The sequence below is a fragment of the Vipera ursinii genome, assembly GCF_947247035.1.
Source record: "Vipera ursinii genome assembly, chromosome: 2".
NCBI lineage: Eukaryota > Metazoa > Chordata > Lepidosauria > Squamata > Viperidae > Vipera > Vipera ursinii.
Window position 1 is genome coordinate 20754362 of NC_139513.1, and position 13513 is coordinate 20767874.

The window sequence follows — 13513 nt, forward strand, 5'->3', positions numbered from 1 at the left end:
AACCAATCTAATTTCATTCTTTGACAAAGTCACTAAATTAGTAGACCAGCATAACGCTTTGGACATAGTATACTTAGATTTCAGTAAGGCACTCGACAAAGTAGATCACAACCTACTTCTTGGTAAGCTAGAAAAAGATGGGACAGACATCATCCTCACCAGATGGATTTGTAACTGGCTGATAAACAGATCAATGAGTAAACCTTAATGGTATTGTAGCTATATCAGTGGTGGGATTCAAATAATGTAACCACCAGTTCTCTGCCCTAATGACTGTTTTAAGTATTAAAAACGATATGCCAAAATGTAGTTTATTATTTCATGCATTTAATACAAATAAGAACAATAAAAGAGGTACACAAAACTAGATTATGTTATAAGAAAGTGTTTTAAAATATTAATGAAAAATATTAATACTTGACAAAAACAATATAACTCTTATTTAAGATATTTCCATACTGCTTCTTGATTGCCCTCCTCAAATGCAATTTTCTTTGCTTTTATCCCAGCATCATCAGATGTGTGATTTATCCTTAACCATCTTTTCACTGTAGGAGTAGGATCCCATTCCTTTAGAGGTAGGCTAATAATAATAATAATAATAATAATAATAATAATAATAATAATAATAATAATAATGATGATGATGATGATGATGATGATGATGATGATGATGATGATGATGATGATGTTGGAAGGGACCTTGGAGTTCATCTAGTCTAATTCCCTGCTCGGGCAGGAAACCCTATACCATTTCAGACAAATGGCTGTCCAGTCCCTTCTTAAAAACTTGTTCCACTGGTTAATTGTTCTAACTGTCAGGAAATTTCTCCTTAGTTCTAGGTTGCTTCTCTCTATGGTTAGTTTCTATCCATCAATTCTTGTCCTGCCTTCAGGCGCTTTGGAGAATAGCTTGACTCCCTCTTCTTTGTGGCAACCTCTGATATATTGCGACACTGCTATTGTGTCACCCCTAGTCCTTCTTTTCATTAAACCAGACATACTGAATTCCAGCTACCATTTTTTATAAGTTTTAGCCTCCAGTCTGCTGATCATCTTTGTTGCTCTTCTCTTGTAAAGTGGTTGTCAGTGCTGCTAACATTGGATTGTCTTGCTTTGACAAAAGATGAAGAAGCAGCTATTTTATATTTCTAACTGTGTATCACTTTTAGAGTTAAAGTTAGATGAAGAAGGGAGCGGGAAGCAAGAATGCATGGGGGGATTAGTTAGACATAATATCACAGTAGCAGAGCATTTTCAAGGTTGAATGTAATAAGAGGCGTTAAGAAACAACTGGGGGTTAAGCTAAGAAGGGAGAAATTTCTCTTCAAACTAATTGGAGAATGTGATTTATGACGGCAACAAAAGGAGGGAACTATGTTTTAATATTATTGTGCTTAGGGAAGGGAATCCAGATTTCGGCTTTACCCAAGCACTGCCAATGTTATATTGCTCTAATAAAAGGTAAACAATGTTATATTGCTCTTTTAAGGTAAACAATACCTCAGAGTTCTTTGAAGAGCTCATCCGTCAGAAACTTGACATTGGTAGTAACACTTCATGTGATCTTGATTCTATCCCTCTGTTAATGCAGCTGGAGCACACTTCTGGCTCATTGTTGTTGTTAGTTGCAAAGTCATGTCCGACCCATCGCGACCCTATGGACAACGTTCCTCCAGGCCTTCCTGTCCTCTACCATCTGCTGGAGTCCATTTAAGCTCACGCCTACTGCTTCAGTGACTCCATCCAGCCACCTCATTCTCTGTTGTCCCCTTCTTCTATTGGCCTCAATCTTTCCCAGCATTAGGTTCTTCTCCAGTGAGTCCTTCCTTCTCATTAGGTGGCCAAAGTATTTGAGTTTCAGCTTCAGGATCTGGCCTTCTAAAGAGCGGTCAGGGTTGATCTCCTCTAGGACTGACCGGTTTGATCGCCTTGCAGTCCAAGGGACTCACAGGAGTCTTCTCCAGCACCATAGTTCAAAGGCCTCAATTCTTTTGCCCTCAGCCTTTCTTATGGTCCAACTTTCACTGCCATACATTGCAACTGGGAAGACCATAGACTTGACTATACACACTTTTGTTGACAGGGATGTGTGAGATAGAGATAGTGAAAGTTGGAGCTTCAAAAAAATTAAAGTATAGCCTCAGAAATGGCAAAGTCCTCAGGTTAGAACACTGGTTGTACAACAAAATGTTTGTATTTTCAAGTTGTCATGGGTACTAAACTTATCATTGACAAAAGGTGAACTATTCAAGTATTTCACAAGGCATATCTAGATCTAGGTTTTCTTGGAGAAGTAAGGAGAGACATTTCCTTGAGCTGCTTTCCAGACAGAAGCACAAAGCTGAGGAAAATGAGTTATTCAGACTATCCCAATCCATAATAATACAGGCAATCAACTTACGACCAGAACTGAGCCCAAAATTTCTGTTGCTAAGCAAGACAGTTAAGTGAGTTATGCCCCATTTTATGACCTTTTACCACAGCTGGCAACTGAATCTCTGCAGTTGTTAAGTGAATCAGGCTTCCTCCATTGATTTTGCTTGCCAGAAGCGAGCTGGGAAGGTTACAAAGTGGTGGTCACATGACCCTGGGACAGTGCAACTGTCATAAATTCAGTTGCCAAGAGCCCACCCAAATTTTAACCTCTTGTGACCATGAGGATGCTGCAACGGTCTTAAGTGTAATACCAGTCATATGTCAGTTTTTCAATGCCATTGTTCCTTTGAATGGACAGTAAATTAATGGTCGTAAATCAAGGATTACCCATAGTTGTGAAAACAGTAGATTAAGGCTCAAATTGGAATGTGTAAATTACAGGTCTGATTTTATGTGTCATTACAGCTTCATCTGTTCCTGAAAAACTTCCAGCTTTCCAATTTTATTGTGGGAAGAGGATATTTTGAGAAGAATCAAGATCCTGCTATTGGCTTTGATATCATGCAGTGGGCGGTGTTTCCCAAAGCATCTACCTCTGGGGTGAAAGTTGGAAGTGTAGAAAATTAGGGTCCTCAGAAGTCAAGGTCTCCATAAATCAAAGTGTCATTATGTGGCCAACATTATTTAACAAGGTACTTGGTACTGCTTTGCTTGTTTTTTTATTTATGTATCTGTACATCTTGTGTACATCTGCTTAAAAATAAGTCCCACTGAATTCAGTGGGGATTAGCTATCCTTAATTCATTTTAAAATTTCATTAATACATTTGACATTATGTAGAAATACAGTTTCTTAGCTACTATGAATAAATACATCAGTTGAAATCTATGTAAGCTAAGACTGGAAACACAATAAAGTTGTGAAGGGTTGCCTCTTTTATACCAAATACAAAGAAATATTCATAATAGGAACACTATAGAGGTGTTTCCCTTTGCCAATTATTCATCATGCAAAACAAGCATCTTTACATTATGAGATATTTTTCCTGATTTATTCTCAGAGATTTGGTTTTCAGAACAATTTCATGCAAGTAAGGAAGACACACCCACCCACAGAGAGAGAGAGAGACAGAGAGAGTTTAATGAGAGATAGTACGGTGTTAAGGCTAATAAGAGGAAGACCATGAAGACCATTGGGCACAATGCCAGGTGAGTGACCTTGGGCTGATTGATCTCTTTCAGCCCTAGAAAGGAGAGAAGGAGAAACCACTTCCAAAATCTTATCAAGAAAACTTGATAAGGAATAAGGGATTTTTCCAGACAGTCTCTGAGAATTGAGCAGAACTTGATGAAACTTGATGAACCTTCATTCTCTCCTGAACTTTAAGAGGACTATGGGAAAAAATCCTGCTGGAATGGAAGTACTTCTGGAGAGCTTTCTGTAAAGGAGTATGATGTTAAAAATGAGTTTCTGAAGAAAGAAAATATCCATATTAAACTTGGAAATAAACCTTGAAATATATTCTTGAGTTTTGTGATAGAGGCATAACTGGCATATAAGATCAAGAGATTTGGCAAGTATAGTTCCTTTACCATTTTTGGATTAAGAAGGAGTCAAGAATGAGCTGGGATGCTATGCTGAACTGAGACCATGGGACGACCTGATGAATTGGACGAATTCACGCCAGAAGTGAGCTGTGAACTGCACCCCCTGGTCCGAGATGATTCTTCAGGGTATTCCATGCAGGTGGTATACATGTGTGATGAACAACCTGGCCAGCCTTTGGGAAGATGGCAGCCCCTTGCAGGGCATGAAGTGTGCCTGCTTGGAGAAAAGATCGACCACTGTCCAAATAACGTTGTAGCCACAGCTCTCTGGCAACTCAATGATACAATCCATCACAATGTCCTCCCAGGGCCTGGTAGGATCTGCCACTGGTTGGAACAACCCCAAGGGCTTCCCCATATGGGGATTTGCGGTGGCACAGACGTTACATCCGCTTTCATTCGCAGCCACCAAAACTGCCACCTTGCCAGATGTAGAGTCTTCAGGAACCCAAAGTGGCCTGCCTGTTTTGGGTTGTGGCACCATTGAAGCACCTCTTGCCGCATAGTTTGTGGGACATAAAGTTTATCCCCATAACCAGGGAATGTCTGTGAGTGCTGTCTGCAACTCTTGCACCAGATCTCCCATTACAACACGGGATACCGCTCTCGCCACAACCTGCTGGTAAGGGGGAAAAATCACCTGCACCACCTCCTCCCTCTTGCTATTATATTGTGGCAATCTCAAGAGGGCATCGGCCAGAAAGTTCTTTTCCCCTGGCACATATTTCAGTTGGAAACAGAACTTTTGGAAGTACTGCACCCATCTAATGTGTTTTGGGGACAGGCGTATTGGTATCTGTAGTACTTCCAGGTTTTTGTGGTCCATCCATACTTTGAATCGTTCCTTCACCCCTTCCAGGAGGTGTCGCCATGTCACGAGCGCCCATCGCACAGCGAACGCGTCCTCCCAGATGGCCCATACACGTTCAGTGTCTGTTAGCTTCCTCGACATTTAGGCACAGGGTTGCAAGGAGCCCCGACTGCAATGTCGCTGGCATCAACCTGCATCACAAATGGTGTGTCAGGGTCTGGGTGAAGTAGGACAGACTCCCTTGCAAACAAGGCCTTCAGGGTCTACGGCTGACATGCCCTAGACCATGCCAGTGGCTGACCAGGATGTGGCTTCATCGTGGCCTGTCAGGTGCATAGCAGGTCCATAAGGGGCAAAGGTATTGCAGCAAAGGATGGGATAAATTGCCGATAGAAATTGGCAAACCCCAAGAAACTCTGTAGCTGATGGTGGGTCTAGCACCATTTCCTTTGTTTTGCCGATGTTCAGGTGCAAGTTGTTCTCTAAACACCATAAGGATAGTTTTTGTACCTCCCCCCTGTATGCTGCTTCATCTCCACCTGCAATACCCTGCTATACCCTGGCCTTTTCCTTTTTGCTCCTTATATAAAGGTAAAACCTCTGAAAAAGTAAGCCTACAGCCTAGACTGCTACGTTCCTGCCTAAGCTCTGGAAATCATTCTGCACAGAAAGTAAATCTTTTGGGGACTGATCATTAGTACCAAGATGTACAGCAACATCAACATCACAAAACCTAACAACATGCCTCTTTTCTCTGTAAAAGATGTCCAAAATTGACATCTTTTACAACTGAATCATCAACCAGAGGGTGACTTCGCTTTTTAGATATCTTGCTCTTCTTGCATGACTGATGTGTAATACCTGATTCACACCTTCCTCTATCCAAAACAACTTCTTCATCTTGCATTACTAACTGCTTGTTTAAGTTGTCATTGTCATCACAACCAGCTTGACCTGCCACTTTTGTACCCCTATTAAGGACAGAAAGGGCACTGCATCTGTTATGCAGATACACAGTGAAAGCTTTATGTTTATGGTTCACAGCTCTCCCTCACAGCCAGGTCCCACAGTTGTCCATATTGCCCTTCTCCTGCAGGATCTTTGTGGTAGAGGGGGTTGATAGCAGACAGCTCAATAGAACAGAATGGCTGAACTGGACTCCAAAACTTATTTTGGAGATGCTACTTTGTAATTTGTTAAGAAAACCGATGCTTGCTTCTAACTAGTTAGAACAATACATTTCCTCCCTTCCCTGTCCTTGTAGGGATGATACTCCTTGCTACCTTCAGGTTAAATAGCCATCAAAGTTTAACCAGAAAATGAGATTTTATTGTGGTCAAACATCAGAGGTACCTATCATGAAATCTTCTCACTTCTGCAAAAGAGAAGACCAGTAACAGCCACATTTATGATCATCATAAAATCAGGTCATTTCTCCCAGATGTTCCTTTATTTATTTATTTATTTATTTATTTTTGGGACTTATATGCCGCCCTATCTCCCGAAGGACTCAGGGCAGCTAACAACAATAAAAACAACAATATAAAAGTTAAAAGAAATTAAATAAACAGCCCCAATAAATAAGTTAAACTAAACAATTAAAATCAAAAACATTTTAAAAAAACCCTGTCGTCATATCACAGGATATGCATGATTTTGACTCAGTGGTAAATTTAGAAGTTTGTAAGCTTTTTATGGCCATCACAAAATGACTGCTATGGAGGATATAGCAAGGCAGAAATCTGTTTCCCAGAAAACTAAAAATTTTCTCTAAATGTATATGGAGATTCTCAGTCATCCAGGTCATAGTTATCCCAAAGATGCTTTTTCACAAGGCAACTGGACTTTCTTGTTTTTCTTTGAAGATGTTTCATTTCTCATCCAAGAAGCTTCTTCAGCTCTGACTGGATGGTGGGGAATGGCAGGATTTATACTCCTTGCAGACAACTGGTCATTTGCATTCTTTTGGGGAGTTATTAATGCTACCTGGAGGCTTATCTGAGTCTTCAGGGTCACCTGAGTAGTGCAAATGTGTGTGTGGAGCCTTCTTGGAACTGTTGAAAGGCTGTATTCTAGACTGGAGATAGATGATATTGTATCCCTCCCCCTCTGCTGAGAGAGGGCTGTTCAATTTTTCAAAAAAATATTGATTCTTTTTCAATTTCTCAAAAGTTTTCTCCAGTTTTGACTAACTAGAGCAGAAGCATGCACTGGCAACCCTATTTTTTCCTCTTGTCCCTTGTAATAATGCATGTAGTTTGCATATATGGGAAGCACATGTGTAACATCAAGAATCCTACAAATGTAGTGACCTCTTGTTCATTGAATTTATTTACATACAGGTTGGGCAAACATCTATCTGAGATTTTCTTTGATTTATTCTGAAAGGCTTTAATCCAGCCACAGCAAAAATCCCATTAAATAATCTTCAGCTGTTCTTCCAAACAGGTTATGTTACATCTCAAGGGGCCATGTCAAAAGAGCTGCAATTGGGGGAATGTAATGGGGAGAGTGACATTCCCCCATTCCATTCATAGTGAAATCTGTAGGAAATTTATACTTTCCCCAGGCTATCTCTCAATTGCTTGGGAGAAGAATAAGACCTGCATGCTGTTTAGAGGACTAAAGAGGGAAATTACACACTTCAGCTACAGTAGAATGAGGCACACATTTTCTCCATCCACCCTGTGTGTATGAAATACTGTAAATGTATATATCCACTGCATCCTTAATAGAGCATCAGAGCAACTCATATATATGTGGGACTTTTCACAGATAACTGAGCTGTGTATGCTTCTTTAGTGGGAATCATTGTGTATATCAAAATAGATCTGCAGCTAGGAAGGCTCTATTCTTCTGCCAACTCTCAAATATATAAAGGGAAAAAAACATTTCCCCCCCTTTGGGTTTTTCCTGCAGTGTTTCTTTCCCTAAGGATCTTAATATGGGTCTGAAGAAGGCAAGAGGTAGACACATTTTCCCCTACTAGAAGGCACACTGAATACAGAATGGGAGAACTCACCGTGGCCAACTCGCCATGGCCAACTCATCACAGCCAACTTGCCATGGCCAGCTAGCTTACCACAGGATAACTCACCACAGTCAACTCACCATGGGACAACTCACTGCAGAACAATTCAATAATTCAATTTAATTATTTAAAATAATTTTTTAAAAAATCTTTTAATTTTTATTATTCACATTTTATTTTGTTCCTTATTTGGCATCCTTTTTAAAAACGATTCTATTCCATCGTTTCTTCAATATTAGTGTAACTCTTATCCCATGGCAAGTTGTCCCATGGTGAGTTGGCCATGGTGAGTTGCCCTAGACCCCACTGAATGTTCCACTGTAGAATGATCTGCAAAATATTTGTCTTACTCTCAACATTGATACTACTTCTCTTCAGTGTGATGATCCACAGGACATGCCAGTTGAGGAACATATTTCCCATACTGAAAACATTGCATGGTCAATCCAGTTGGATTTTCTTCTCAACTAAGCAGTTTGGCATGATAGAAATACTGTTCTTGCATTCCAGGCCTCTCAAGAATCAGAAATATTTATTAGAACACATAAAAAGAATTTTATTTCCAAACTATTTTATTTTATATTACAGTAATTATTTAGGAAAAAGTACTATTAATCAATACTTCTCACAGTTTTTCATCCTTAAGTGCTGTTTGGTATTCATGTGAGGGTTCAGAATAATGATGTAGCATTTGGGAACAAAAATGCAGACCAGTAAACCCAAGCTGGAGGCCAGGATGGAGAAAATCTGCACAGCCACCATATATTTCCCTTTGGTACTCAAGTAGGTGGGGACAAAGGAGATCCAAACACTACAGAAAACCAACATGCTGAAGGTGATCCACTTGGCTTCATTGAAAGTCCCTGGCAGTTTTCGGGCTAGGAAAGCCATTAAGAAGCAGATGGTAGCCAAAAAGCCAAGGTAGCCCAGTGTGGTATAGAACATGGTGACAGATCCTTCATTGCATTTTAGAAGAATCTGTCCTGGTTGGGAATGCAGGTCAGAATCTGGGAAAGGAGGAGAGATTCCCAGCCATATTATACATATACCAATCTGAATACCAGTGTAAGTTAAGACAATCGAGTTGGGAAGACTTTTCCCCAGCCATTTCCTCATCCTGCTGCCAGGCTTTGTGGCCAGAAATGCTACCACCACCATGACAGTCTTTGCCAGCAAAGAAGACACTGCCACTGAAAAGACAACACTGAAGGCGGTTTGTTGAAGGAGACAGGTCACTTTCTTGGGGAGACCAATGAATAGAAGGGAAGTCAAGAAGGACAGAAGAAGAGAGACCAGGAGAATATATGTGATGTCCCGGTTGTTGGCTCTGACTATAGGAGTTTCTCTGTTTTTAATAAAGATTCCCAGGACAAAGGCAGTGGTAAAAGACAAAAAAGAGGCAATCAGAGCCAGACTGGAACCTAATGTTTCTTGATAAGACAGGAAACTAAAAACCTTGGGGACACATTGATCTCCATTCTTGTTGGAATACTGCTCATCTGGACATTTTTCACAGTGGGGTCTATCTGAGAAACATAAGTAATTGCTGTGTAAGTAGTGAATCCAGTAATGTTTAACACATCATAACATATTTACCAAAAAAGACAGTGAAGTATAGGTAGAACATTAATTATTTATCCTAGGTTCCCTGTTTGTCATGCTGCCAATTCTGAACCTAAATGATTTCTATGTTTTGCCTAAACATATATTTCCTATAATTAAATATTTGTCTTATGCTGACAGAACATATTTCAATAATCACAAGAAAGACCAAATACCTAGTTTTAGGAAGACCTATCTGCATCCACAATTATCTGGATCATGGGGCATTTAGAGAGAGAAATAGTTTGATAGGCACAAGTAGGTTATGTCTTTCAGCAGGTGGCAGGATTTAACAAACTTGATTCAGTTTGTGAGATAAGCAGGGTCATGTGTGGTTTATACTTGAATGGGATGTCTTCTTTGGTCTTGAGCCACCCACCTTCCTGTCTGGAAATTGTTCCTTCAATGCAAGGAGAGCAGTCATAGCAACAAACCGGTGCTCCCTCTCTCATCACCTTGCTGTATCCTGGGAGACAACTTTCAGTACACCTAGAAAAAGGTGCCTTCTAAATATAAAATTAGAGAAGTATAAAAATTAGGGTATTGCTTATGAAAATAATTCAGAAGATTCCAATTTAGAAAACTCAAGTATGTATTTTTAATGTTTGTTTCAAAATACAGTGAAAATACCTTTGTCACAAAGTCACTGAAAATATCATCCTTTTTCCCCAAGAGCTTGAAGTTCAGCATGATTTTTAGAATAGAATAGAGCTGGAAGGGGTCTTGGAGGTCTTCTAATCCAGCCCCCTGCTCAAGCAAGAAAACCTATTCCATTTTGTCCCAGAGTCCACTCAAAGTTCAGATGGAACTCTGAACATATGCTATGGATACCACCTCATCATCTTCGGCATGAATGAGCAACAATAAAAAAAGTGGGGAGTGTAATACAAAGCAGGTAATGCAAAAGGTTGCTTGCTCGTATCTCAGCAACTGCTAGGACAACATCCACTATAACTTGTTGTATCTGTCTCCTGAATTCAAGTCTTAAAGCAGGATCCAGCATGGAAGAAGCCATCTGCCTTAAAATGGCTTTATTGGCCTGCTTAACTTCCTTACATACAAGTAGTATTGGACTAACCAACCACATGATTTCCATCCTGCCCAAGAACAATTCTGGCATCCACACACTTAACAATAGGGATTTTGTGAGTCCTTCAACCCAACCCTCTTTCAACACGGACCCTCCATCAGAGTGGTAGGACTTCAATTTCAATCTATAGGAGCAGATAAATAATAAAATGACAACAATAATAACAGTTTAGCCACCTGGTTAAATGATGTTGGCCATTTGATGGCACTCTGATTGATGGAGATCTTGACTTCTGAAGAGGCCTCTCTTTCTATATTCCCAATTTTCATTCCAACAGTAGACTTGTTGGGAAACATTGCCCAGTTTATGATATCCAAGTTAGCAACAGGATTTCCATCCTCATCCAAATAAATATTATCCATGGACAGATTGTAAAGCTGAAAGTTTCTTAGGAAAGGATGAAGCTAAAAAGACAGATATTACCTTATGAATCCTAATTCAAAATAATCTGCTTCAACTCAGTGCCTCTGTTTGTAAATGTTGGCAGAAAGAATTCAAATAAGGGTTAACTCTCTCTCCCCTTTTGCTTTATCACTCTGGCCTGATCCCTTTTATAAAGTTGCTAGTTTTAGGTCACAAACATATTTTGACTCCAGCTAGCTGACTCTGGGTAAGCTGGCCATCTAACTATGGCTGGTTCCCCAATACTGATTTAAAGTGCCAACCATCTTTGGTGATAGATTTGGCTAAAACACCAATATCTGAAATTTCTTTACCTGGATCATTGATTCCACTCTGTCTTTGAATCATCTTCAGCAACCTGATGCTGAATTGTTCTATCTTTGTTGGTAGGTATGCCAAAGCAATCTTTCCACTTCATCCCTCTCTTACCTAACTTTCCCTTCTTCCTCCTCTGCTTGGAGATTGTTCTTCATCCCCTTGTCTATGTCCTCTGAAACAAAACCCTCTCTCCCACATCAATTCTCTGTATTGTAAGAAGGAAGAGGAGAACTTCAGCAATTGACCTGGTTGTTCCCTGAAGATATTGAGAAGATGCACAAATTTGAGATGCCCAGATCTTCACAGAAGACAAAGTCAAGTTTGGATTATCAAGGAGAATTTGAAGGTTATTGTGACATCCTGGTGGTTATTTAATCTACAGATGTGAATGGGACTCTCTATTGAGGCATCATTCCTTTTTCTTACAGCATTGTAAACCAGCAAAAGTATTCAGTTTAAAAGATGTAGACATAGGAAATCTCTCTCTCTCATTCTTCTCACCCTACATAGAACACACATGAAAAACTGGGAAACTGTACAGCACTCCACCCCATGTCCTGGTCATTTTTTCCCCATCATGAAACTGAAGAATTGAATGGTTTGTCACTAGAACTTTAAATAAGGAAAATCTTACCTGCCATGGCTGTACTACCTGAGATACCAGATGATTGCCAACCTGCATCTTTCTCTGACTCAGGTGAGAAGAAAAGACAACATGAAGGATCCAGGAGACAGCCTGGATTGCAGTGGAGATACTATGGCCATCCTCAGATAAAATGTCTGCAACCACATCATGGGATGGGATTTCCAAGTTCTCTTTTTCTGTGCATCTTCCCCAAATTCTCTTTGACAATTTTGGGCTTGAATAGGAACACTGAAATGCTGTCTTCACAAACGTTTTTAGAATAGAGAAAAATGAGTTTAAATCATAAGATCGTGTCCTTTTGTTTGTCTGGGTTAAGAAGGATAACAAGAAGTGTTTATGCTGGAGATTAACAAATTGATAAAAATATCTCACACCTATGTCTGTCAATGCTGTTGTAATCCACACTTTTCCCCCAAACATTTCATTAGTCTTTTCAATGTCATGTATTATTATTGTTAGTAAAAATGAGGCCTGAAAATCTAATTGACAAACAATAACATTTACTTGGCTATTGGTAAAATATTGAAGAAGGTTCTTTGTTTTCTTTTTATTTAACACAGGGAGGATTTCTGAGAATGCAACACAGATCCCTTTCTTGGTAGCCACAACTGTAAACGTTCTTCTGAACATTTCTCCATTTTCATTGTCTGGTGCAGCAAGACCAATCCACATCCATTGGAAATGGAGGAGAAGTTTCACAATTGCCAAGTGAGGAGGTTCTTGTTTTGGACTCATCCGGTAGAAAAAAGGCAAATGATGTTTCTGTTCAGGAATGTGGCTGATGACCCCATAGTTGATCTAAGATGAAATAGAAAATATGAGTGTTTATCTAGCTCTTGGGAACAAATATGAGTACTAATTTAAAGTTATTTCCAAGTGCAAAGGTGTGCTTTTCATGTGTCATTGAGAACCATGCAGTTAATATATGGATAGTCTGAATCCAGTTCAGCGCTATAGTTGAAGTACGGCTAGCCTGAGTCTATTTCAGCAGTAAAAAGGGGAACTCTGAAAAATCAATCTATCTTTCAAATGCTGTAAACTGACCCCAGAGTGAAGAAAAAAATATTTAGGTGTATAATGGAAAAGCATTATTTTTAAAAATGTAGCTTGAACTTTCATTCATACCTGAGGTACTTTGTAGATGCCCAGCATGCCTGAAACATGACTGAAGAGATCAGAATCAGTCCCTTCAAGCACAGCCAACAGATTTTTTGGTCTTCCACAACTGTAGTTTGGGACATTCTCCTGTCCCATGGACAGCAGATCCATAATGGAATCATATGTTATCCTTGCATTGAAAAGTATCTCATAAATGTTGTAGCCCAAAGTGATGTTTGGTAAGAGCCTTGGATTCTGGTTGATCTCATGAATGGCAAAGACAAAGGGCAGGACATGAACAAAACTCACAAACTTACTGCAAGATAAGATGTATTAATAGATCTTCACTTTTTTATATGATTTTTTTTATCTTTGGGTCATAAAGGCATATCTTTTTTGGGTGACCTTTTAAGGGAATCTATGAATCATCAGCTATATTTCTATCTTTTACATGTACAGTTGAAATCTACTCTGAAGTCAATGGAAGAGTGATGGGATGGGTCATTCTAAAAGCTCATCTGTGTCATCT

At 39.6% G+C, this 13513-nt stretch overlaps 1 protein-coding gene across 1 annotated transcript; it reads right to left on the reverse strand.

The window, feature by feature from the left end:
• Positions 1-8443: 8443 nt before the first annotated feature.
• Positions 8444-13155, reverse strand: LOC310634776 (vomeronasal type-2 receptor 26-like; the record flags this gene model as incomplete). Its single annotated transcript, XM_083353312.1, has 5 exons — positions 8444-9354; positions 9810-9936; positions 10697-10924; positions 12391-12684; positions 13012-13155. 5 exons carry the CDS (start codon positions 13153-13155, stop codon positions 8444-8446), a joined length of 1704 nt encoding a protein of 567 aa, XP_083209438.1.
• Positions 13156-13513: the final 358 nt, after the last annotated feature.